This window comes from Aythya marila (genome assembly GCF_965140915.1).
Source record: "Aythya marila genome assembly, chromosome: 1".
In the NCBI taxonomy this organism is placed as follows: Eukaryota; Metazoa; Chordata; class Aves; order Anseriformes; family Anatidae; genus Aythya; species Aythya marila.
The window spans coordinates 113,872,641-113,900,411 of NC_139042.1; the positions used below are offsets into that span (position 1 = coordinate 113,872,641).

At 38.6% G+C, this 27,771-nt stretch overlaps 2 protein-coding genes across 13 annotated transcripts in view; both read right to left on the reverse strand.

The window, feature by feature from the left end:
• Nucleotides 1-1,472: 1,472 nt before the first annotated feature.
• ABHD10 (abhydrolase domain containing 10, depalmitoylase) lies at nucleotides 1,473-12,231 on the reverse strand. Its single transcript, XM_082784251.1, has 5 exons — nucleotides 11,978-12,231; nucleotides 8,890-9,073; nucleotides 8,162-8,273; nucleotides 7,100-7,237; nucleotides 1,473-6,632 (listed from the first exon to the last, which is right to left on the reverse strand). The coding sequence occupies exons 1-5, from the start codon at nucleotides 12,057-12,059 to the stop codon at nucleotides 6,291-6,293; spliced, it is 858 nt and encodes a 285-aa protein (XP_082640377.1). The 5' UTR covers nucleotides 12,060-12,231; the 3' UTR covers nucleotides 1,473-6,290.
• Nucleotides 12,232-12,652: 421 nt separating this feature from the next.
• The window catches only part of PHLDB2 (pleckstrin homology like domain family B member 2), a 117,336-nt gene continuing 102,217 nt past the window's right edge, over nucleotides 12,653-27,771 (reverse strand). For all 12 annotated transcript variants that reach the window (XM_082754511.1, XM_082754514.1, XM_082754518.1 and 9 more), the window contains 6 exons: nucleotides 25,555-25,762; nucleotides 22,100-22,190; nucleotides 21,508-21,654; nucleotides 18,738-18,957; nucleotides 15,332-15,417; nucleotides 12,653-14,611 (listed from right to left, as the gene is read on the reverse strand). In XM_082754511.1, coding sequence (XP_082610637.1) covers nucleotides 14,471-14,611; nucleotides 15,332-15,417; nucleotides 18,738-18,957; nucleotides 21,508-21,654; nucleotides 22,100-22,190; nucleotides 25,555-25,762 — 893 coding nt within the window. In that variant the 3' untranslated portion in view covers nucleotides 12,653-14,470. The remainder of the gene's footprint in view (nucleotides 14,612-15,331; nucleotides 15,418-18,737; nucleotides 18,958-21,507; nucleotides 21,655-22,099; nucleotides 22,191-25,554; nucleotides 25,763-27,771) is intronic.

The window sequence follows — 27,771 nt, forward strand, 5'->3', positions numbered from 1 at the left end:
AACCAGCTCCTGCGGATGCAGTTGCCAACATTTTCAATGCTTTAGGTGACCTAGGAGGCAAATTGTCTCTTTTAAGTCTTTGAGTGGATTGACATACTCCTTGAAAGAAAATCAGCCCAGTTCATTGTATCACCTTTTTATCTTCCCCCAGCAAAACCAGTACCTTCTGACAACTACCTTAGTTTGAAAAATTACACATTGCCATACACACACAGAAGAAATCCCCTGAAAACATGCTCTATTCTTATTCTTAGAGATTTCAGGGTCTCCTAGAATTGGTATCCAAAGACTAGCACGTTCTGGCATGCCTTCTGCCAGGCAAGCCCTACTCCGAACAGAAGCAAAGGAGAGGACTCTCCTGAGGCCCAGCTGACCCCGGACAGCCTGTGTCCTTCAGGAGTTGCTCTCCCAGGACCACAGTCCAGGCAGGCCATTCACATTGCTCCCACCTCCAGGCGTGCTGCTGCTCAGCATACCTTTGCCACAGGCACCGGCACCTGCTTCCACCCAGACGGGCAGCAGTGACCTTCTCACGTTGCCCCGTGGGAGGAGAGTGGACAACTTTGGGCAGGTCAGAAGGCCCCAAAAGAGCACAACCTTTTAAGTGCCAGCCCAAAAACATTTTAAATCTGTAGTTTAGTTTCAGAACCAAGCGACTGGAAGTTTCAGCAGCTGTCATTTGCTTTTCATTCCAAATATAAATGCCGAGCTGGCCAGATCTCCTTGCCAAACACAAGACACTGCAGCAGGCTGCGAATGTGCCTTTTCCTCACAACCCCGTGAGCAGATCACAAGCTAGGATTGCTGCATTTCTCCTGTTTCTCTTTAATGAGGTAGAAGCACTGGACCATATAATATACATATGCAGGGCTTTGAAGAGAAATACAAGGTCGAGTCTGCAACTACAGTGTAATAGGTCCTGTAATTTAGATTTATGCCTAACACGTCCAAGGCTATAACTAACATTCTTGTTGTAGGCAAACATACTGTGAAGAGATGAGGTCCTACAGCAGCAAAGTAAACCTGTGCTATAGGAACTGCCCTAGGAGCAGTAAATCTGAGAGCAGTATATTTTTGTCCTTCATCTCCGTCTCTTTCCAGCCATTAATCTCTTCCCCCAGCAAATGCGGTGGCATTAAAGCAATGTAGGTGGCAACCTGCCTGCTGTCAGGCAGAATAGCGAGTTCCCTCCACCTTAGCTGTCGGAGCTGGGCTTGAGAACAAAGGCAGAACAAGGAGATCACACTGATTTTTAGCATTTGTGTACATGTCCATTACAGCTGTTGAATTTTCACCAAGCTTTAGTGAAATTCTACATACTTACACATCTGACCAAATGTGTAGATCAACCCAAAGCAGAGACTGCTTATCTTAGAGACAGTTCAAACACACAATCCTCTTTTCTTTACAGGGACACCATCATCTTTAAACACATAGCTTTAACCTTAATATTTTTTTATATATAATTCTTAAGGGTGCCTCTTTCTAACAGCACAACTAACACTTAAAAATCAAGTTCAAATCTTACTATTCTTATGGCTTTTCTTTCTTCCACTCTTGCACTGGTTCAGAAAACCTTTTAACAGGGTATTGCAGTCTGACTAGAGCACTGAAAATGTTTGAGCAGCTGCAGACATCGCTAGTTGAAAGTTTCTCTCTAGCACATTTTTATTTGCTAAGAAAAGCAGGGTACCATAAATCTCTTCGCTCCATTGAGTAATTGTGTCCAGGAGAAAGCATGTAATCAAAATTAACATAAAAATGAAACAGCAGGAGGCAGTTCCTCCGAGGCCTACCCAGCTAGGATTTTTTGTGAGCATCGCTTTGTTGATATTCAGGGTTGATGCAAGAGAAGATAAACTGCCTCAACTGAAACTACACAGAACACGTTACCATTTAATTCACACACATAAGAGAAAAATAAAAGAAGGAAAAAAAAAAAAAAAAAAAAGCTGTGTTGCACTACAAAAAGAAATGAAGTAAGACACAGAACAAGCCAAATACATGACAAGATAAATATACATGCAACGTAAGTTGCATTAGCACAGCTCAACATATAGAGACCAAGAGCACTTGCTTATTAGGAAATTAGTTTAATAAGCTTTATAGACTCTTTCAATGCATACCGGTCTATTGCAGTTTGATTCCAAATACATGCAAAAGAACGCCTATTTTCTTCCCTTTAGAAGGCAAAATAAAACTTTGTTTGACAACTTTCAAGTAGTTTCACAGATTTTGCAACAGATCTGAAAAAAACAAAAAACGGTGCTAAGGGCTAAAGTCCAGGGACAGTTGAAGTCAGCTGATACTGCTTTTTTTTTTTTTTTTAATTAAATATATCATTTGCATCTTTGGTATTATAGGGTAACCAAGCTTCTGTGCCTAACTGCAAAGGACTGGTTATTTACTCATGAAACTTGAATGACTATAATTAACTCCACGGCAGGAGTTTGAGCTTTGCATGTAAGAAAAATACCTCCAGGTGCTTACTCAACTAGTATTGTTTGATCAAAACCAACAACAGAAGCAGGTGAGCTGCTCAGTTAGTGTCTAGAGCTTCCACATGCCGTGAGAGTGTCAGTCCCAACATGTCCCTACGACACTCAGTGACAGGTGAGCTCAGAAGTCATTTTCAGACTTACCAAAAGTGCAAGACCATGAAAGTGCTAAGAACTTAAGCCTAGCGCATTCATGAAAATGATTAAGAACTATAGATTAAGGTACGCAGAGAAAACCACACCCCCAAGCACCACAAGGTAGAATTGCTTATATTGGAAAATTTGGACTCTAGTCATTCTGTGCAAACGCAGATTATTGCCGAGGAAATACATGTTACATATTCATAAAATACCCTTTGTATGTGGCAGAAAATCAGATGTCCATTAAAAACACAACCAATAAACCCAGATCGTAATTCATTTCAAAGTCTCCTAATAATTTGCACTATGCAAAACTTTCCAAATATATAACACCCAAATTTAATACAGTGTTTCCACAAAAGAGAGACATACTTATTCTTAAACATGACTAACATTGAAAAGAATTCACTATGCAGGCATCTAATGACAAAAATGAAGGAGATGCCTCAGGCAGTAACTTGGGAGACAAACATGGTACCACACAAGATCAGAACAACACTCTAACCTGTGAATATTACTTTACCCAAGACTGTTAAGACTTCCTGATAGGTCAAGAGCTGGTCACAAGTAGGATGTGAAACCTTGTGGTTTCAGGAGTGCTAAAGCAGGACAGCTGTGCCATAACACCAGTTTTCTTCAGCCATTCTGTTATTGCAATTAGCAGAACAGCTTTGGCAACATCAGCACAGAAACAGAGAACGTGTTGGAGCACACTGGTTATCATCTATCTATTCTTACAGGCATTTGAGCACAAGTTGGCAGTGACCAAAATGCTGGCAGTACCCAGCATGAACATGAGGAAAATGCTGTGCGTGCAACTCAGGTACCAATACTTTGTAAATATGAAGAGGTGGCTTCAAGGTAGGCCTTACACAGACATATTTCTTCCTGTCAATTTGCCTAGTAGTTCTAGGGGAACTTCTCATTGTAGGCACAGCCATTTTCCTCATGTTCACACTGGAAACCGCCAGCATTTGGATCAGATACTGAATGTATTAAGTACTGAGCACAAAGAAGGGCACGATCACTCACTGAATCTCAATATACCACCTCAAATACTGTCGTCATTAAGAAAGTATAATCAGTCTTTGCATTTATGCTATATGTAACAAAATTTGGCTGTAACTGTCATGTAAATGTTATCACTCATCTCCATTTAGAAAGTGGAGAAGTAAGGAAAACAAAGATCTACAATATAACTAGCACAACCAAACCAAACCAAACCACCTATGATTAAGCTTTGGTAAGAATCACAGAATCAGAGGTTTGAGCTTTAGTTTTGTATCCTCAACAATTGTGTCAATTTAGGCTGCTTTTCCCAACCTAAATGCTGTTACAGCAGAACGAAAACAACAAAAAGAAAAAAAAAAATCACTACAGCTCCAAACCCCTCACACAACTACTCCACTTCATTTTCAGCTATCTTACTCCAAGGCACTGCCAACAGAAAGGCCTCACCCATGAAATATGAATTATTTAATAAATGCTAAAGTGAAGCTTTGAAAGATTACAATGCAATTATTCCAAGAAAGTTACATAGTGCCAAATTATGCAGACATACAAAGACCTTTCTCTGTCTGAACTACTACAGATAAATTTACCAATTTAAAAAAAAAAAAAAAAAAGTAACTTTTCATTTACTAAGTTTTTTTTTAAAGTAAATGTGAACAAAAATACATCTATCACAACTGGTAACTTTAGGCCTTACTTGATAGCATTTATTCCTGAATTACTGCATCCCACTTTTTTCAACTTCTTAATACCTAGAGACAAAACCATCCAAGAGATGTGAGAGAAATTAATTTTAAAAAATGTCATAGGAAAGCTAGGAGCAGAAAATTTTGGAATAAACTAATTCTGATTTACCTGTGTCTTTAAAACTTACAAAAATTTACTTTTCAGATTTTATTATAAGCAACAGTCGAATGACTACATATAAATATAACTCAATCTTCAGGAATGGAAGCTGCTGATCAATTTGCTTAAGTTATTTTATTTAATTATTTAATCATTTTTGAAGGATGTCTTCAAGAGGTTTTAAAGCTTCAAAGTTTAAGAAAGTTGTGAACTGTATATACATACAGGCAGAAAAAAGGTCTAGTCCTCTCAGAAATACTTGGAAACAAATTTTCATGGAATGTTATAATTCCTCAGTCAAGCAACCTGAGCTAGATAACCTAAGTTAGGGAATTGTTACATTGGAATTATTACTATCATTAGTGACATCACAGCTTCTTGTTTTTTTTTTCGGTGTTGAAGCCTAAATAGGAAGTCATAGGAAGTCATCTGAAATTCAGGTGGTGTTTTTTTTTTTAGTACCCCATCAAATGCAGTGTACTTCTGCTGCCAATAATAACATTGAAAAATACAAACCCTGTAGAAATACCTTGTCTGTGGGAGCCATAGCCTTATAAAGTAGCAATATTGCTGTCACTTCCTACTTAAAATAGCAAAGCCAGAAACTACTAAATACTTTTGACTGATGTTTCACCTAAAAGCCAGCCTGAACAAATTCCAATTTCTCATCTATGTAAGCTCCTTACTCTCTTTCTAAGGTATGAATGACACCGTACTTTTGGACAAAAACAGCTAATCATCACATTTGCAATTCTATCTGTATACTATTTAATCCAAAGTGGTTTATGTTAAAGGAGTTATCCAACTATCAAGTTTCAGCTGCAAGATGCTCAGGCTTGCAACTGTGCTCCTCAAGCTTTCAACTCAGGTATACACTGTTCCTAATAACTTCAGTCCTCAGAGGTCACAGGAAAGAGGCAGTGACAACCTATGGTCCTGTACACCCCACTTTTGAGAAGTTACTGAAGGAGTAAATGACTTATTATAGTGATCCAATTTCACTTGACTTTACACCAAAAGAACATATTATTCCTTTAGCATTAGTCCCACAAATTAAGTATTACAAAAATCCTGCAGAAGAGGACATAAACACTGCTGATGAGCATATTTGAGTTCTACCTGTACTTTGAGGCCCTGTGTTTTCTTAGACTCTTAAAACACTAACTATGGGATTCCTGTCTATGCACTGTAAAGTAATCCAAACTCTAAAGTAATCCAAAATAAATTTATTCCTTATATAGTACCCCAAAACCACAATCAGGGCGTGCCTTTTTACAATTTTAACACTATTTAAGAACAGTATAATAATTTATTGGAAATCTGTTTGCTATGCTTCATGTTTGCTATTTCTACGAACGATAGCTTTAGCAAACACTTGTGTTTTGCCTCACACAGATGGTTTCAGACAAAACACAAGAAACCTACAGCAAAAGGACAGTAGTGAAAAGGTATCAGACATGGGAAACCGAAGCTGTATTGTACAGACCAGTAGCAACAAAAAATGAATGAGCATTTCAGTATAAAAGGGTAAGAAATCTGTGAAAAAAGGTTCAAGTGGTAAAGTAGAGGTTCTGAACCCAACAGCAGCACTTCCTCACACTTTGGACTATCTGTGCAAAAGCAGCATTAATAAAACACCTGCATTTACAAAACAGAGGTAAGCAAACAGCAGGTAAATCTCAGTTCCTACTGTGATTGTCACAGCCCTAGCATCATCTCGTTACGAACAGGGTTTTTTGCTACTTATGGAAAAGAGTCAGGTGTAGAGTTTGTGTCTTTATGCTACTCTGCAGCTTATACTAGTGTCGACAACTTGTCAATTAAATCATCAACAGTATTCACAAGAAGTTTGGTATCATCCTTCTCGCTCATTCGATGCTGGCCAGTTTTGCGGAGGATGACATCCACGTCTTTGCTCAGGATGCGATCAGCGACTTGCATAGAGATCTGCCAGGGGACATCACTATCCTTCATGCCGTGAATGAGCCGGACAGGACACATTACAGGAATGGGACTATTCAACAAACAGTGATTTTCTGCTTCCTGAATGAAGTCATATGTCACGGAGTAATATCCTTCCTCATTATACTTTGTTGGAAACTTCCATTCACCTTTTTCTTCTATTTCTTTTTGTGCCTACAAAAATAAAAAATAAAAAAAAAAAAAAGAGAGAAGTATACAAAACACGTCAAGAGCTTTCAGAGTTCCTCAATTTATTTCTGTTCTAAACTCACTTAAACCTTCCTCCTTGAAAGCACAAACCTATTCATCTCACTGAATGTAAGCTGAAGAGGATTCAAACCCATTTTAAAACAAATAAAGATATTCTAACACTGAAATCTAACAGACTGCGGAACAACACGGATCTGACTTCATGCCTTATATACCCCGGTAACATAATCACATGCTAGGTAGTATTCACACCAGCTCCATACTAGAATCCCTGTATTTTGCAGACACTTCAATTAATGTAAATTTACAACTTACCTCCAGTACAAACACAAAATACTGGAATACTGCAATAAATGTACAGCTTGAACAACAGAATTTCTTAAATGTTTGACCGATTTTTAGATTGCACAAAATACAACCATCAGCTTTACCTCAATGGGAAGCCTCTTAAAGGTTGTTACAAGATGGTCTGCTGCTACAGCTACTCCAACTAGAGCAGCTACTTTATTTGGGCGTGCTATTGCAGCATGAAGCATCAGCCATCCACCTAGGCTGGAGCCCACCAGAATCTTAAGAGAGAAAAAATAAGATGTTATTTTATAGGAAAAAGCCTTCTTTATCCCCCTTTTACAAAACATCAGTTTTCATCTTGTTTAACTACTTAAACCTTTGGGTATAATCCTGCTGTCCTTACCCAGGCAGAACTGCTGTCACCTCCAGTGGAAATTTTGCCTGAGTAAGCACCACAGAATCTGGAATTTTACTATTCTTTTTGTTTGACATGGCTGGTTATTGCTCTCTGAGACTGAAACACTGTAAACGAAATGAGAGTTGAAACAATTCAGTATCACAAGCATACTTAGGTGCTTTCTTAAAATAAAGGCACATCATAAAGGTTCAGTGCAGTGACAGAAGTCAACAGAAGCAATTCATGAACAAAATGCTTTTAAACATAATAACAGGTTTTCCCAGGTTGTTAGGTTTCTCACAATCATTTCTGAAATAACTGAAGAAGACAAATGCTGTGTTTGCTGATATTTTAAGGTATTTTATCACATAGAGTATCTTAACTTTTAACAGTCCTGTAAATCCTTCAGTTAATACATCAGCACTGGGACAAAGCCAGGCTTTTCCACGAGGAGAGCTGCGCAGCACAGGAACGGATCCTTGCTGCCTGTTAGTTGGAATCTTCGCCACAAACCCTTCCCAAACCTCTTGGGATAAAGCCAGGACTGACGTAACCCACTGCCAGTGACAGCCCCGCTTCAACACCCAGCCTCCGTGAGGTCCTGCCAACCCACCTTCCCACAATGCTGTCATCAACCTGTTTGCAAAAGAGGCCCGATGAACATGGATCAGCTTGAAAGTGACCAGCTGGAAGCTGTTAAAGAGATGCTACTCTTCCCTGGATCTACTATAGCCTATTTTTGATTATACAACATTCTATCTCAAGGTACTAAAATATTTTATATTTAAAAATATATATATATAACCTGTGGTCCATCTGTAAGTTCATCCAGTATAGACAGAACATCTTTTTTCCATTTTCCAATTGTACACTCCTCAAAGTTACCATCTGAACTTCCACATCCTGTATAATCAAATCTGAAAAAGTAAGCATCAAAATGAAAGTCGTAGTACTGCCTACAGCAACACAGAGGCTAAAACTGAACAGTATTGTTTAATAAAAATTACACAGAGGACAACATGCTGCATTGACTATTTTCCTTCTTGGTCCTGAATATCACTAAATATCACCAGAAACCACATGAAAAGAGGTTTAGATACACCTATGCAACGAGGAGAACATTTCATGTAACAATATCCAAATTTACCAGGATATTTCCCAGACTATGAATTTGGTTAAGTTCTCTGTAAGCCAAAAAGCACCATACTTCAATTATGAAGTATAAAATCTCTTCCCAATGCTGTATCAAATTGGCAAGACTTATGAAGCTTAGCATGCAACCTAATCTATCTAAGCAGAGTATCAGCAAGCACATCTGTGTTCCTCTACAGCCACTCAAGGCACTGGACAGCTTAGTAATATTTGGTAATTAATAAGCATGCTTTATAGTTTAGAAAGAAAGAATTTGGGGTTCCATTCCATTTGGGGTTGGCATTCCAACCCAAACACCAAAGTCTACATGTCTTTGTTAACCCCCCCTCTCCCAACCTATGACAGTTGTTTCATTTCCTCAAGAACAACACTTTAATGTACCTGACGAAGGCATGACCTAGAGAGCTGCAGAAATCCTCAAGGGCAGTTGCTTTCTGACCGTTCATATTGGAATTAAAGCCTGGAAGGAAAATAACCCCTGGATTCCTGCCTTTTAGTCTATGATAAGCTAGATTTGGTCGATCTGGTCGAGTCAAAAAGCTGACTGATGACCTCTGCCTGCAAACTAATAAAAACATTTATTTTAGTATAATTGTCAAGATAACGCTGACAGAAATGCTAACATATTATAAAATTAGAATTCAGGAACTGCGTACATATCATGTGAAATTAAGATGCTTAGGCTCAAGAGGAAAGAAAAATAAAAGTGCCTCCTACACTTTTCAATGACTATAACTTAATGACTTGAGGTTTCTCAGTACTAAAGCCAACCATGCAAGGAGTCCACTCAGCAATTAGCAAAGAGGCCGACAGAAGACAAATGCTAAGATTTGCTTTACTTCATTTGTCCCATCTTGAATATTTCCTCATCTCACGTGAAATCACAGCTTTCTCATCCACTTAAACTTTTTTTTTTTCCTTTTTTTTTTTTTGTTGTTGTTTTTCAAGAGCAAATTTCAAAAAGATTAATTTTGTACCCAAGGGACTGTGTGTGATGGTAAGTTTCCAAGTACAAGATGTCAAATTTTCATTAAAATTGAAATTGCAGGTCAAAACTTCAACTGCATCAAAACCCCAGACCCACTAGACCTATGAAGGAGCCATACAGCGGGGAAATCCCAAAGTGGGAATTTGGAAAGAAGCTTCTGATTTTACCTTTTCCAAGGTGAAGAACATAAAAAAACCATTAGCTTAGTTCAGAACCAAATAATATGCAACCTTTCTCATCATACTATCCACAGTCATTTCTGCCAAAGCTAAAAGATTATTGCTAGTAACACTGAAAATAAACAGGGTGATAAGCTCCAAGTCAAGTGACTTAACACTGCCATCTAAACAGCAGTCTTTTCCTTAGACAAGAAACACAGACAGTTAAAAAAAAAAGTATGTTTTAATGTATGTAATGTATTTAAATGTATGTAAATACAGAATAATACAAACACACCCCATAAGGAAAAAGGGTGGACGACTATAGATCTATGATTTTCTTAAATATCTCCTAAAGAGGCACAGATATCCCGTCATGTGGATTTGTTCATTCTTGCTGGAGGGAATAAATTATACCAGTATTCAGATTGTTCTACAGTTATCCAGAATGAAATACCACTTTGAGAACCTAATATTTTGGAAGTATTTAATAAAATGCAAGATCATTTAGTTCAACTTCTGTCAAAGTGACCTGTGACATATTATTAGACCCATAATAATAAGCATTTTTCTCATCGGTGTACTGGGAACTTAAAATTGCTTTGCTTTGGTTCAAGATAACAAACCAGACATATTTGGAAAGAAAACACTAGGTTGGGCTGTTATTCACATTAATAACCATCCAAAAATATAGTTTCCACCAAGGAAAAGAGATTAACAAAGGAAACACTACCAAAAGAACAGGATGCTGAATCTCAGTGACTGCTATAGTATTTAGTCTAATCTTAGCAGTAAGTTGTATCTCTACTGTGGGTGAAGGTAAGTGGTTTACAGAGAGGTGTTAAGAGGAATTAATCCACTCTATTATCCCACTCAGCAAGATTAATTTGTTAAACTGAAAGCTTGGTCTAGACTTCTGGTAAGACTTTGACACTCTTAATTCTTAGGTTAGAAGAGGCCTGGCTCTTGAACGCTGCTAATCAGCAGCGGGGTACAGAGCCTGCACAGTACAACAGGCCTTCCTGGTGGTATAACCACTGGGTGAAACACTGCAAAAACAGGCCTTGGCAGCATCACACCACTTCACTGTTCTGCTGCTTTCTCTCACTATCAAAGAGATTATTTTCAAGCGGTTGTGGTTTTTTTTTTTTTTTTTTTTTTTTTTTTGCACATGCATGAGTAAAGGTATGTGCAGAAAAGACACGGAATACAGAGAGCATTTGGTGTTCTACTCTAACAGAAGTTATCCCATTTGAACTAGAGATTAAAACCACTAAATCTCTAATGAAAAGATGGGACAGTTCTTTATTCTACCAACACACCGATTATTATGAAGGGGAATAAACACCACAATTGAAGTATATTTATTTAGATGCATTCACCCTACCACCTCTGGTTTGCATGTGTTTCTCTAAGTACATCAGTCACTTCTTCACCTGTCAGTAAGAGGTACACCCAGAATTGCTACACTTGATAGAAAAAAAGGGTTAGGAGTATTGGTCTCTCCCTTAAGCCTTGATAACCATCTTGAAAGTGATTAGGTACAACAGGCCTGCATCCTGCAGCACTCTGGAGGTGTCCTCAAATTGACAATGGGCAGGGTTTAAACCGAGCTACAAACACAGCTGCTGTCCAAACTATCTCGTGAACTAGTCTCCTGCACTTGGCAAATTACTCTAAGTGCATCGGCAGTAATGCTAATGCGAATAATCCAAAAACCTACAGCAACCTTCTCGACCAGCCCACTGGAGAGAGGTACTTCACTGGGGCCGCACTCTTTAGAGTCGAAGCCATCAATAAATGAAGTAATTTCAGTTATATATCCAGTAATTTCTCCTCCTGATTTCAGTGAAAGACCTCGGGAAGAGCAGGGGAGCACTAGTGGAGGGTGCATGGTGGTATCTAGTACCAAAAGCCATGTACGGACAGCAGAAGTCCGCTGGAGGAGGGCACAGGACGCTTGCCTGATGCTACAAAACCCTCTTCCTTCCAAAATCCCTGCAGTTTTAATTGAGTAACGCCCCGCACAAACCACGACTGACAGCACAGCCACACATCAAAGCCCAGTAAATCCCCCCAAACGCTGGGGCAGGCTCCAGGCAGGGCCGGAGCAGCAGCGGGTGGCGGCAGCTCCGCGGGGCAGGGGCTGCCGGCTGCCCCCAGCGCGCTTTGCCCCACTTGCTCCCCATCTCGGGGGAGGCAGCGCTCGCCCGCCCCTCGGCGCACCCCCCGCGCCGCCACGACGAGGCAGCCCCCGGCCCTCCCGCCTCCCTGCCCGCCCGGGGCCTCGGCCAGCGGGGCTGCCCGGGGGCTGTTGCCTTACCAGCGAGCCCCGGGGCCGCCCGCAGCGGCTGCCACCAGCCGCCGGCCCCCCGCAGCCCCCGCGCCGCGCCCATGGCCGCCATGGCGCAGGAGCGCGCATGCGGCGGCGGGCAGCAAATGGCGGCTGCGTGAGGGGCCCGCGGCTCCTGGCAGCCTCGGCGGGGCGGAATGGGGCCGCCCGGCACGGAGGCACGGCCGGGCAGGGCGGTGCGAGGCCCCCGGCTCTCCTGCGCCGACACTGGGTGGGCTCGGGTAGCAGCTGCCCATCCTAGAGAAGGATCGGGCCCCCGCGCAGGGGAGGAGGCAAAACACACTGGGCTGCCATGGGTGGGTGGTGGCTCCTGCCCTCGAGTCACGCCCGAGACAAATATTAGGTCAAGAGGGAGGCCCCTGAGCAATTCTTGCCTCGTAGTATCTAAATAAATGCGACAGCCAGGGCTGGTGATACGTTCTTGGAAGGATCATAAAAATGGGGAAAGTGTTACGCAAGTATGTATGCATGTAATACATATGTGTACACCACACTGGTAACTTCACTGCCACCTAGGAGTTTTATGTTCCATGGCTCTTCTGTGGGGACATACGTGGAACATGTAGATTTTTAAAGCACAAAATTTCTTGTACAAGCTTACACAAGACAAGCAGAAACACACCACCGTGAAGAATTGAGTGACTGTTTAAAACAAGTGTATTTTTAAAAACGTTTATTGAAATGCCTTCATCGCATCATGCAGGATACAAAAATCATGATTAGAAAACCTTTATAACCATACTTAGAATTAAAATCAAGATACATCAGGGAAAAAATTATTATATAAAACAAAGCAGTTCATTTCTGATAGTGTTTTAAATCATTAGATTGCAAGCTGTGATCTGCACAGATGATACCAATTACCTTGCAGCAACCCTTCCTTCTTTCGTGATTCTAGTCAAAACTGACACAGCATGCTAAAGTAACCATATCACCTGTGTAAGCCACAAAGAAGAATTCATTCCATTCGTTACAGATACAGGGTTTAAATAGGATAACAAAAATATGTTGCCAGCATACTTCTCTCCTGCTTACAGTGTTTAATTTGCTCCATCAAAAGCCATTAACTTTCCATCAAGAAAAAAGTCGGATGGGCTTTTTTTTTTATTACACAAGCCACATGGCACAAGTTTTGATTACTGAAAAAAAAACTCTTTAAAGTCAGAGCATAGGAGATGTTCTTGAAGTTCAGTTCAATTAAATAATTGAGGTTTTGCGATATTACTGAAGGACTCAGATGAGATTCTTGATTCTAAAACAGGAGACCACCACACCCTCAATATTTTCATTGTTTTAGGAGTCCATAAACCCCTGCTACTTAATATATTCATGGTTTTTATTCATACACTGCTTAGTGTAAACTCTTAGCAATTTGTCAGATTATATCTGGCAGCATTATTCTGCACAGATATGTTTTTAAAAAGTCTCCTAGGCTGAAAACTTGGCTTCAAAGAATTTAGATACGTAGACACTTTGATGCTGGCTTCATGGGGACCAAAGTTTGCGAGGTTTCAGTAGAGCATTTACTTGGCACCAAGTAAGATTTGAACCACATTAGATGGGACCTGACTACATAAAAGGAAATTGCTGCAGGATCCAGAATCAGCTCATTCTATTTGACGTGGAGGATTAAAAAAAAAAAAAAGTCCTCCCGCTGACAAAATTAATACACGTTTCCATTTCATAGCCTTGTGGATAAATCCCATCTTTATAAAGCTGTCCTTCTCTTTTTTGTTGAGCTCCATAAATACAGACTTGAAACACACAGTTGGTGTCTCTGTGTGATTAAACACACAGAATATTGTAAAATTTAATTACTTCAAAAATCATGAAGAGTTTTGGCACTGTCTCCTTACAGAACGTTAAGTACAACTAACACTTTGAAACATTACAGTAAGGGAGTCATATAACTCTTTGGCTCTGTTGTAATACTTAGCTACTAAGGCAAGAGTTGTGTGTACCTTAGGGCTGCTTTTTATTTATACTTTTATAAAATACTTGACTAAAAGTTTTAAAAAGTTACCTAATCATCTATAAATGTCAAATGCTGCATATTAAAATATATGCTATTACACTTTTTTGTTCCATTACTAGGATTTTTGCATACTGATGAGAACACACATATTTGTAAACTTTATGTAGACGTTCTCTGCATAAGAGAATTTGTACAAAATGATAATTGAATCAAGATGTTGTAATTTAAGTTGCCTGATTATTCATTTTGGAGCCCTATGATTTTCTCGACAGCTTCAGCTCTTTTGCTTCTATACAGATCAATTAAAGTAAGTAACAAGTCCCCCTTTCAATGCATTTATAAAACTCTCATTCTCAGGTTTTGGGTGCACATCATAAGGAGGATATATCAGAATATTCACTGGTATTTTATGCAGCTTTTCAGATTTTACTACATATGGCTAACTTCATATGTTCTGTTATTGCAGTATGCCCTATTGCCCCATTTTGTTATAACATGAAGTGGGTGTAGCCTTCTGCGCCTGTAACAATAACATCCATCCATATCCTCATGGCTTCTGGCGTAGGAGCAACCATATAGTATATCCGGTCATGTGTCTTAACACTGAAAGTGAGTAGTGGGTTGGGACTCTAAAATAAAGCAAAAAGAAGCATAAAGCAGGATATCAAAAAAATGAAAAATCAGAGCTATTTATTAGAGCCAGGAATATCATTACTTACAGGGAGATTCAGAATGTTATTTAGGGTTAGGGAGAAAGATAAAAATGCGAAATTTGGAAGCACTGCATCCAACATTGCAGCACTGGGGACAGAGATGCATTTGAAGTATTTGTATCCAGAATCAACACTTCTAATGACATATTTTCAGGAGATTATTACACAACCATTGCCTCCAGATTGTTGCTTCATGCCCAAACAATTAACTCCCCTTGAGCAGGTATTATGTCCAGCTTTCACAAGTCCATGTGCCAAGGACAAGTCCACGTGCCAAGGACATATTCAGGTCATCTCCATTATATGTGGGACAGGGGCTGCCATCAGCTGCAAGTAGCAGCTAACTCCCTCCTTATGACAGATGCATACAGCCATCTCTCGATTTACCAAAGCCACTGATGTCAGTGATCTTGCCTGTGGAGTAAGGCAGTCCTCACAGCAAATGCCATGGGGGACCATCTCTGCTTTCATCAGTGTAAAATAACAGTGCTAATGGCTACTCTGGCTTCATCTTCCTTTTCTTCCATCCTGTTTTTGTTTTGTTTGTTTTTAAATAACGCTAGCTCTCCCTTTAACTTTATAGCAGCTAGCATACTTCGGGTACTGCCACATAATATTTAGTTAAAAAAAATTTACCTTATATGCATTCTTTAGATGATCATAATAGACTTCTTCAATAGCTTGAAAATAAATTACACCTTTTAATTTAGTTTCATGTTTGTCTGAAAAGGAAAAGGGAAAGTTACATTTTAAAACTGAAATGAACAGCACTTGAAGAAGCAAAAGGCTAATTTGCATTTCTATATATATTCAGCAGATTAAGTTACTAGATTAACACTTCTGCTTGTGAAATCTCCCCAGAAATTTTCAGTTGGATGGTTGAGTTAAAAGAGATGTATTTCCTACTTTAATTTGCCGCCTTCTCTGACTTGTTTCCAAGGAAATAAGGCTTTTGTAATTTTCTCATGTGTTTTTAAGTCAGTCCCTCACTGAAGCATTTAAACCTTTTGTCCAGCATTAGCTAACAGGGGGAAGAGATGTCTCCGAGATAAACCCAATCTTCCAATTACATGAAAACCAGCCAGACTTCAGATATTGCTAAAGTACCACAACATAGCTAGCGGCTTAAGACCCAGTTTTCCTTCAAAGAAAATTATGAAAAATAATTTTGAAATACAGTTTGACAGCAAAAGCTTTACATTAGAATATCATTTGTGCTTATACTTATTTACAAATGCTTCCTCCTGTTCATAATTATCTCCCATAGTCTTAAGCTAACACTTAGTATTCAAATATAAGGTTACCAGGTCATGGGCAAGTTTCTGTGAGCTCTGAGGCATGAAAAAGTTTACAAGAGGTCAGAGTTCCTGTACACCAGCTTCAGCATTGTAATTGTGAACATTTTCCTACTCTGTGACACCCAAGGTAAAAGCCAAATTAATTATCCATCGTTTGCCCCTTTTACCAAAGGGGCCCTTCCAAAGCAAAGACCCTCTGCAGAGAAGAAGTGCCAGAGATAATAATGACTGAACGGACAGTTACTTGAGAGAGGCTATTCATAAGCAGTAGCTTGTACCCAGGGGAATTGTGTTTGTGGCACCAACATCCCACTGCAGCAAAGCTGAAATAAAGGCTGGGAATGTTCTCACTTTAGTTCAGATATCTACACATTTGACACAGCTGACAACCTCCCTTGAAAGGAAATGGAAAGAAGTGGGCATATGCGGGGTGTCAATTCTGAACTATTTTAGGTATCTACTTGCAAGAGATCTCATATATGAAGTTCCAGCCTAAGAATCCAACAAAAGTTTCAAATCATCTTTAGCTCTTATTAGGACATTCTAAAAAGAAAAAGTTTAAGAAGGTTGATTTTCCATATGGCCTGCACATGGCCTCTCATTTGGCATTCTTTTTTTTTTTTTTTATGCAGACCCAATCAGGAAAGACAGACAAAGTATGACAGTGTGTTGTATCTAGAAAGGAGGCTGAATTAAAAAAGAATTTGAAGTCTGGCTTTACATATAATTGGTGCCTTAATGCATGACAGAGAACAGTCCATAGCATATGGGCCAATAGAGCACAACGTGCTTACCTTCTGACCCAGCATCAGCTAGTGATTCACTGGGGCAAGGAGAATACAGACCATAAACTTAGCACTCAACTGTAACATTTCACAAGAAAAAAGAACAAAGACAGATAAGCATCTCAAATATCCTACTGCTTTCCTGCAATGTTAAATAATCCCAGGGGATGTTACAGAAAATGAGAACTGCATGTGATACTGAAGGGCAAACTTCTTCCAGTACTCTTTTATTTGGGGAATATAATACCTTTGACCCTAAGTTAGTATCACCTCAACAATAGTCATCTAAACAGACATGTTTGACAAACAGAACATCTTAGTCTCATGAGAGATTCTGCTGCTGTTTTCAATTCTTATGATCTCAGCTTACATCCTATCAGTAGAGGCAGTCAGTTTCCAACGTGTCAGATGATGGCAAAAAGAAATCCCATAGACGAAATGATGTTGTGTTGGGAATCTCCCTGCCAGCCCATAGGGGACCAGTAGAGGTATAAGATTACTACATTACAGCACACGCTATACAGAGCCAAATACAATAGTATACAGCAAAGTATACTGTCTGTGTACAATATTTTCAGATTTTAGGATAAGTTCTTCAATTTAGTAGATTTGCAGAACTAAAGCAATATACCAGTATATTCATCTTAGAGTTTATTTTTTTTCTGAACATAGAGTACCAGACTTTATTTTGGAAGTTACTATATATTTAGAGATCTGGACAGATCCTCACTCATGCAGGCAGCTGCATTTTTGCTCAGGTCTTACAGAATTCTCATGAAACTGTTTTTTGGCTGTAGTCCTTGAGACATTATGAAAAGTTTTCTTTGGTAATTAAAATGCATTATGGCAGTTGTACTGCACTCAAAACCAAAGCTGTTAACTAGCAACACAACTACTTTAAAAAGAAATAAAAAATCAGTACCAGATGGGGACACTACTGTATGTTACAGGCCTCGCTAACCAATAAACCAGATGTTAAGAACAAAGTAAAAAAGAATGTTTGCTTCTCACATTCTTCACAGTATTTTTGCAAACTAGTAAGAAATAGCCATTTGATATGTAATGAACTCAAATAATGTATTCTAAAAGGATGGACTGAGCAATGCCCACCATCAATTTTAAGTTCCTCACGACTTTCTGGAAAGCAGTTATGTCATAAAAAGAAAGGGAACAGTTTGAGCTTTTTGGTACCGGATGTTTTCTGCTTCTTAGCAATTACCATCTCATATTGCCCTTGCCTGGCCTTTCCTAACAACAAAAATTCACAATGCAAAATCATTTTTCTGGCTTCCTCTGAAACTTGAGAGTCAAACTATGTATAGATTTGCACAGCTATCTAGACATAGAAATTCTTAAATTCCTAATTTCTGGTTTTGACCTGAGATAACAACGTATTGGTTGTAATGGCTCCAGATATCATATGATAACACACTGTTGTCTACAGAAAACTCTTTTGAGTATTACATGTTGTCCATTATGAAATTTCTTAGACTCTCAGAATATGTCAAATGCAGAAGTCTACTTCTCTGTATTAAATATTCTGAAACACTTTTCAGTACATCAAGTGATAGGACTCCAGAAGCATTCCATTTAATGTTTATGATAAGTATCATAAATTTTACTCTTTTATGACGGGTACAAGAAATTGTTCTGTCACTGATTGAAGTATGTCATATTTAAAAATAAATTAGGTGGACCCATTATTCTATGTACTAGAAACGTTTCCTTTCCTTTTCCTTGTCCACATCTCCCTTCATCTGTTATGCACTGCTGTGTCCTTTCTGACATTAGGATTAAACAGTAGGGAAGAGACTGCATTGATCCCAAGGGTATATGTAAAATACTAAATAAAATAGAACTGTAAGCTTCACTTGGGACTCACTACATCTTCATAACTCAACCAAGTTCACAGGAAAATAAGAGGGACAGATATAGCCTAACAGTGATCCTGCAACCTACCTGCATAGTATGTAAAAGTTCTCTTGTTTCTGTCAAAAACAAACCATCGTTTTTTCCATGTCTTAATTTTCCCTCCCATCTTAATCAGAAAGCCTCGGCAGGTCTTCTCTGTGAGGGAGACATGGTAACAGGTCTCTATGTTGTGACCAGCTGTTTCAATGTGACTTCGCAGATCAAAGTCTTCCTTTCTAATGGGCAAATAGCGAGTCAAGGGACGGGCCTGTAAGAAAGAAAATGAGATCATTATTTTAACATAAATCTTAACTTCTCTTTCACTGCTTCTGCTACGAGGTCATAATTGCAAACAGCCCGTAGATTCTAAAATGATGGTAACAAAAATAAACAAGTTTTGCTGCAGCTATTGTTTTCTTTGTATTAAAGATCCTTAAAAATTACTTTTACAAAGTTTATGCACCTTGATAGAACTGAAATTAGAGCACGGGATCTTCTTGAAATCATCAGTTGATGAGCTGGAAAAACAGGGGCCACAGCACAGACAAGTTGTTATAGAACTGAAACATGAATTGAATGTGAAAACAGTGTTGCTGCTTTAGATGAAGTGTAAGAACTTCTATGGTGTGATGTTAAGCAAACCGTTTACTTTTCCGGGCTAGATATAAACTATGCATATCTAGCTCTAATAATTTTATTGTTACATGTATATTAATGAAAAATAAAAATAAAAAAGTCATGCTATTATCCAAAAATTAGGAAGAACGAGTGAACTGTAACCCTTATTTTGTTTTACAAAGGTTGTGGTAAATGAAGTGGAATTACTTATGAACTAACTAATTAAACATGGTATCTGATTCACAATCAGCAATGCAGCACAGAGAGCTGAAGCACATCCCTCTGCAAGAGACAGCTGAGCAGCACAGGAAACAGTGCCTCAATCTTGATCCCAGTTCAGGACTAAGTCTGCCTCAAGCCAAATAGGATAAGTTGGGAGAACAAGTAGGAGTGATGTAGGACCTCTGCCAGCTAAAGGGAGCATGCCTATTTCCTATGCCTGAAGGGATCTAGGCACAAAACCTCATTTTAAATGTAGAAAACATGTTCCCCCAAAGCTCCTGCTGCACCCAGTGCTGACAGAGGCTACAACACAGTGCTATTCAGAACAAGTCTAATTTAGGTGGCTCTGAATGACCTGTGAAAGGAGTATTTCCGTCCTCCATTTCTTTTTTTTCCCTGTCTCTCTGTACACTGACTTCAGAGAACCTGGAGAATCTAATCTGCCCCTGCACCATGCCTAAAGTTAGCCTTTTAAATACCACTGTGAGTCACAAATCTAAGGGACTTTCTCTCATTGCATTCTCAAGAATCTCTTCGTGCAATGGGAGCTATGTTGCCTGCAACAGCTCTTAACACCCTTCTAAAATTATGCAGTCCTGTATGATACAAGCTGGAACTAGGTTTGGCAAGTGCAAAGATGGAGTTCCTTCCTCTAGTTGACATTTCTTAGTGTCAGGAAGTACTGGAGAAAAAAAAAAACAAGTCTTGAAATTGGGTCTAGCAATACAAAGGAAAGAAAAAAGTTAATAAAAAAAATTGTTGTTCTTTCTGAAAGATATGTTTTGTCTTCCTGCCAATTCAGTCTTCAGCCTCTGCTAAGTCTGCCAACTAGCAGTAACCGATAGGGCATTTTGTTACAACACATCCACACTCCAATTTCACATAAGCATGGCATTGTTGTTTATGCCATACTTGAGTTGTCATTAAAATTTCATAGACACAAAGAAGGTATTCAATTGAAGTACACATACCATTTAACTTTTTTTTTTCCACTTTATTATGAAAACAAAGAAATAAATATGCTTAGGGAGAAACAGCCTAAAGTTCCACTGAGGTTGCCCTAGTGTTATCCATTAAAAAGGCCAATAATATATATATAATAGTAATGAATAAAAAGATTTAGCAAAAGTAGCACAGATAAATGCATGTATATATCAAATGCAATATGGAATCTTCTGCATTCATACACATGTAACTAAGATGGAAGTCTTACTATACCAACTTACTGTCTTACCATACTAACAATAAAATGACTGCCTAGTCTATTTGCTGTACCATGTAGATCTCATTAGTTGTAGTGGAATAAACAAGTAGGTAAGACCTCTAAACTTGAAGAAAGCTCAAGATACATCCTAACAGAAAACAAAGACCATGTCAGAGATGATGTCCTAATCTAATCTAAATAATGTTAGTTATTTAACTAAATAATGTTTCCCATGTTGCACAGTCCCAGTAACAACAGAGAAAATATTGTTTCCTCTCCAGAGTAGATATGGAGATTAAAATTATTTATTTTTTTAATCTGTTGGTCGTTTTTTTTTTTTTTCCAGTCAAATATTTGGGAAGTGAATATTCACATTCCAAAATACTGTATGTATTAGAAGAAAGAAGAAACAACACTGTTTTTAACAGTCTCACAAATTTATATTGTTCAGGCAAAAAAAAAAAACAAAACAAAACAAAAACAAACCAACCTGCTCTGCCCCTGCTCAGTAATAAACCTTAAAGGATTAACATTTATACTTCAGGTATAAAATGCTGAACAGACCTAGGCTATTATTTAGATGTAAATAAACACCCACACATCTAAGTTTCTCAGAACCCAAACATGCTTTTGGTGACACAGTTACACCTCAGAAATACTAAATCCATCCCTTTAACTGGAAATAGCTCTGTTTATCATTTGCAGAAGTAGACTTGCTTCCTCTATCAATAAGGAGTCTAGCATCGAAAATCATTTCATGCCAATGCATCTCACCTGTGCTCTTTGTTTCTCACGTATCTTGACCTCCTTTTCAATTAGTTTTTGCCTCTGGCTAGTTTCTTCTTCCAATCTTTTTTCCAGTTGCTCTCTGCGGCGTTTCTCTTCTTCCAGAGCACGTTTTTTAGCTTCCATCTCCCGTTCCTAAATACCACAGCACATGAAGGGCAATTATGTGTGAAACTATAGTTGATGTGTAATTTCTAGCTAGGACTAAATCTCTTTTTGCCTCTTTGGCAGGCAGAAATATATATCCAGCACAGTGGACTGAGAATTCAATTCAGATTGGCAAATACTACCACTCTAGAAATGAAGGTTCTTCATAAGTAACTCTCATAGCAGTTGTAGGAGCAATGCTGATTAGCTTCTGATGGGATTTTGCCCTCAACTCACCCACTGAAATAGCAGTCACCACACATGGGCTCCAAGATGCACCATGAGAGTGAAACCAGACTGAACCTCTAGACGGAGAGGCAAAGTCTTAAGTCTCAATTAGATGTCAACTATTTAGGGTCCAATATTGCATTTAGGAGAGTATTACCTAACTTACATGCCCACTCTTATTTTTACTCATAAAATTATGTTTTACCCTGGACTCAAGCAGCCTAGTCTTTTCAGCATGTGCTTGTTTCAGAAGTCTCTCCATCTCTTCTATTCTTGCAACATTTGAAGTGCTAGCACTGTACAAAACAAACAAACAAAAAAGAATGAAACAGTTACTTAAAAGAATACTTGGTATTTAAAGCCATATTTTATAGTCCAACATTTGACAGTTTAAGAGTTGAGTTGATACTGTTCCAATCCAATTCGGTGCAGTAGCCTCATGTCATAAAAACGACACAAAATACATGATACACTGAATGCATATATTCCCCATGCAGAGTTGTGAAAAAATCAGACTCAGGTACCTAAAAATGCATCTTGTCAGTCCCCTATGATCCATCATCATCTCTCAGATAACAGAATATGGAGGCAGTTACCATGTCCTAGCAGAACACACCACTGATTGTGAGAGGTGGCATAAGTAGTCATCTAAATATACCATTTAGGCCCTTCTGGCCATGAACTATCTGTTTAGATGGAGGATTTAAGCAGGATTTAGATGGAGGTTGTAAGGATTATTAAGAAGTATCTGTAAAAAACATTCACATTCAGTCACAGAGCAGCGTCAAATAATGCCTACTGGTTAACATAACTGGCAAGCCAAGGAAACAAGTAATGACAAAGAGTGATAGATCCTGGCCCACCACAACGCAGCTGTCACACCATTGCCTGTCTTTTTGGCTCTATTTTGCAATAGAAGGGTACTCAGATGACACTTCTTCACTTTCAGCTAGCTATCTGAGGTGGTGTCATTTCTGCATCTTAGACGCAAACACTCTGCAGTGATAAGGATCTCATTCTCATGGCAGGGGACAGAGCAAAGGGATCTTAACATGTAGTTGATAAACAAGTTTACAGCATGCTAAACAGACCTACTGTGTTTCTGGCCTCATCTGAGGGGAGATTTCTCAAAAAAAAAAAATAAAAAACATCTCTTTTTAGATATTTACTGTACCCACTGCTATATCCCAACTTAATGTAAGAATCAACTGTTCCTTTAAGCAAACTTATATTTGCCTCAAAGCATGATAGGTACTTGGTGTGGAGAACATCTTTTCTGCCCTTTGCCCTTCACAGTGATGTTTTGCTTCTAGCATAGGCATCTTAATCTTTAAGGATTTGACAACACTCTTGTAATTACTAATCCAGACAAGCCCATAATGAAGGGGTGATTTTCTGCTTCATATGATCTGTCAGAATTTTAATCTGTTGAGTACACTTCCACATGCCTTGGCAGATACTCGTTCCATCATACGGAGGTCACTCTTTGTATGTTCTGAGAAGGTGCTACCATCTCACCCCTAGCTCCCATAACGAGATACCTAACTGGGAGAGGAAGTATTCTCTTAAGATACTCTGCTAACACTCCAGTTAATATTGAAAAGCTCAGCCAAATTGCATTCTTTCTCTTGCAAAGGGCACTCACTATCTGGTGCCTGATAGGCAGCCAACAAGCAACACCATGTTTCTTTCTTTAAATACAGTTTCTTTGTTTCATGTCAATTTAACAGCCATTTCAACTGAGGCATTTTCATGCCTCTCTACTTTATTTTTCATCTTATGATAATCAGGCAAAACATTTAACACTGTATTACCATTACTGATGCCACTAGACATTATGAGGAAATTGAACGGATCCAAGTGTTCAGGGCAGAGAGAAACTTGACCTAGGATTATCCTGAAAATACTAACTGATCACCCAAGTGGAAGTAGGTGTTAGGTGGCAGGTTTATTCCTGCTACTCAATAGCACACAGACCAGCTGTGAAGGGACTGTTGCAGAATGGAAGTTCAAGCGTGTGTCCTGGGCAAGGGGAAAAAAAACAAAAAAACAAACATGACAGACTGACAAATTTAGCTTTCTGAATATGCCTCAGGTGGTCTGTAAGACCAGGAGCATTGTCACAAGTATGAAGTCTTCAGAAGACATTTCTCTGTCTGATACTGAGGATGTGCATCGTGAGAGGATACAGTACAATACAAAATACCTCCCTTAACCCATGCTTGCAGAGAAAGTATAATCCATCTGAAATCTAAGCTGTAAAAAAACTTGTCTCTGGAAAAAAAAAAAGGCCACTGACTTAAATATCTAAGCCTAAGTTTGGCCAAAGTATGTTTAGTCGATGTGACTAGAAAATCTGGATCAAAGAACTTCCATAAAAGCAACAGGGCCATACTTAAGTCATTTGAGCAACCTGGAATTTGGTTAATTGCAGTAGGTTTTCCCATATAAAACCAGTTAATACTTCGGCTTAGTTCAATTCTTTCATCCTTGATTTGTTTAGCACTGCAGAGATGAGTTAACTGATGAGATAGTCCAGCTATCAGAAACTAGCTATGTATCTAAAACAAAACTACTCAGAACCTGAGTCCTAATGTTTTACAATTAAGCTAACAAACAGACAACAACCACAAAAAACAGACAGTCCCATACCAACGCCACTAGTATTTTCTAAAATCCTTGACATTGACATTGTGATGAACGCTACAGGAGGAAATTAGAGGGCTGGTAACCTATTACAGGAAACAGATGTTGAATAAAACACAACATGCTACCCAGAAAAGCTGTCCTTGCATTTAACAAGAGGTTCTTAATCCCTTAATCATGTTGTATTTAATTATCAGCCTCTGATGATGCTTGTGAACCTACTGGGGCAAGACTATGCACAGAAGTGAAAGTACCATTATTAAAACCAGACTGTCAGAAGAAAATTGTTTTCACACGATTTTCAGACTTAGCTGGACTTGTTTTTGTTTTTGTTTTGTTTTGTTTTTTTTCTTTCTTTCTTTTTTTTTTTTTTAAACAGGTCACTGATGTTTTTTTTAATTGCAGTTTCTGAGCTGACAGTCTCTGAAGAGAAAAAAAGCAGCTGAGGGCTCTAAGCCTTTCAGAATCATCTCTTCATTTCTACTGACCCAGAAATGGGAGGCGAAAGAGCAAAAAGGATTGCCAGAGGACTCCCAAGCATTTCGGCATTAAGTATCAGCATTATTTCAGCATTAAGCGTAAGCATTAAGTATCTAGCAAGTTAACATGCTGGATATACAGAACGAATGTACTTCATCACACGCAGGTATCTCAAGAGATATTTTCTATCACAGGAAACCTGTAACAACTAGGAAAAGAAGCTCAGGAATTATGCCAGTCTGAAAAGAGCATCAGAATTTCAGTTCGGGACTGACATTGATTTCTATGTGGCTTTCAACATACCATTTAGCTTCTCCATATTTTTATTTTCCATCTTTATTTAAACAGATGAGATGATAGTCAAACTTGATGATGAAGGGCTACACAAAATACCAGGTATTACACCTATCTAACAATCTTACATTTTCTTAACCAGTTAGCAGCATTCACATTACCATAGCGTCAACATTCACACATTCCCTTTGTTGTTATAACCCTACAACCATTACAGCATCAGAAATAAAGGTTATTTACCTGGAAATGTTATCTGGTGAACATGCTGATATGCTTGTCTCCATACTGTCCGAACTGTCCAAGCTTAATGTATCAAAGGCATGGTCCTTGTAGCTACGATCTGGGTAATGGAAGCTATTCAAATACACATTAGATTCGGATGCTGTTCTGCTGTAGAATTCAGGAGATTTCTGCCTTTGGTTTTCACACATACGTTGATGGTTATACCCTACAGAGTATAGAGGAAACATCTGTGTTACGTAGAAATTCTGTGACTTGAGCATGATGTGTTAACAGCAAGAGCATTTTGATTACCAGCTCAGACTTAACTGCTCTGTGACCACAGTACTAGAAAATTAATTTAATAAATGAATCATAGCTGAACATCTTTAAATACCTGTTTTATCTATGACGGACACAAATATATGCAGATTAGTATAACTGCCTTTTCACATAGATTATTGTACTTGTATTAAGAAAACTCAACACACAAATTAGACCTATTCGCCAAAGCAATACAGCTGAATTCAGGGATCTAAGAGAATAACGACTGATTTTTCATTATTATTATTTTTAAACAAAACAATACTCTTGATTATCAAAGATCTTAAGTACTTATTTGGTTGTTTTTACTGAACATGGATTATTTTTTGTGTGTTTGAGGAACTTTGGGTTGCAGTAAAGCGCAGGCTGAGGTTGCTTGATGTAGAGAAGAGAATAAGAGACTGTTGGCATTTTAATTGCTGAAGCTTTTACAACACATTTTAAGTTTGTCTGTTTTTTAGTCTGATTATGAATGCAGCTTCATTGCTTGTCCTTTCCTTGCGTCCATGCAAGAAGTAATGCTTCCTCACAGCTTTGGTGCTCAGTCAAGTTTATAATACTCTCTGCACAATCCTGACCCAAAATGTGAGCTGGTGGCAAAGTTGGAGACTAAAGCGACTGTTACGCTAAACGAAAATCTCCCTTTCAGACAGGAAACCAGATATTTAAGTTAATACGGAAGCATGGGAAAAGTATTGACAAACATACTAAGCTCACACAATATTTTGACTAGACACCATCAAGACACTGTTGTTAGGAAAACTCACTAGAAGTGGGAATATTCTCCTGCCTTATTCTCTACCTGCACTTACATGGCTACTGTCTGCTGTTTTCTTGGATATGTCAGTTAGGTGAATTTCATTTCAGGGAGTCAACTAATGCAGCTCTACCTTAGAAAGGCTATACTATTCTCCAAAAGGTGTATGAAAAGCATGACTAAGGCTGCATAATTAGAGTGTATTATTAAGGATCAAGCCCTCCAAGCATCTCCAAGGCAGATAAATTGTTTCCTCTCCCCTCCCCATTTCACTTTCCTCTGCACAATACAAAGACTTCTTTGTCGACAATTAATGCTGGTTTCCAAGGAACTAATAGAATCGTACTTGCCACTTGAAAGAACGCTACATTTCAATGAAAGTTCAATTGCTCTGATTAGTACAGGAGACAAAAAGGATACAGATGCACTTCAGCATTTACAGATAATAGCATCACACAACACAGATGTTACTGATTTACATGTGCAGTCTGTTTTCTTCCCTTTATTACGGCAAATGCTGCCGTTATTGTAGATACACAATTACCTTTCATACTCGAACCTTTGGAATGACTAATTGCTCCTGCGAAATGGTTTTCAATTATTCATTATGGAAAAAGAGAAAAAATAAATTACTGAAAGAAACTGCATTTACATGAATGTTTTTCTATGGAGCCCTTTGCAAAAGCTGGGCTACTCAGAAATGTTAGTTTCATATCTTGCACTTGACTGAAAAATAAACCCATCTGAAAGGTACAGAGGAATATACCAGCTTTACGAATACTTTCCAAAAGGAACCTCAACTTTTTAATGAAGATAAAGAACCCATTTTTAGGTAAAACATTTGGCAGTTATATTTATGCAATCATGCAAATGTAACTAAACACTGAAAGGCATGTCTCTCTCTATATATATACACTACAGCAGTTTGGTTGCAAAATTATGTGCAGTCGCAGAAGCAAAGCATAATGTGATGCTCTCATTTGCTCCTTGTGCCTTAAGCAACAGGCAGTTCACAGCTCAGGATCAGCTGTATACCAACATGAAGATGCCTCTCAAGCAACACATTTCCATTCCCAATTCACACATCACACAGGGAAAATTGATTTGTTAAAGTATTATTAACTGCTCAGGTACCTATTCACAGCACATGCAATTAT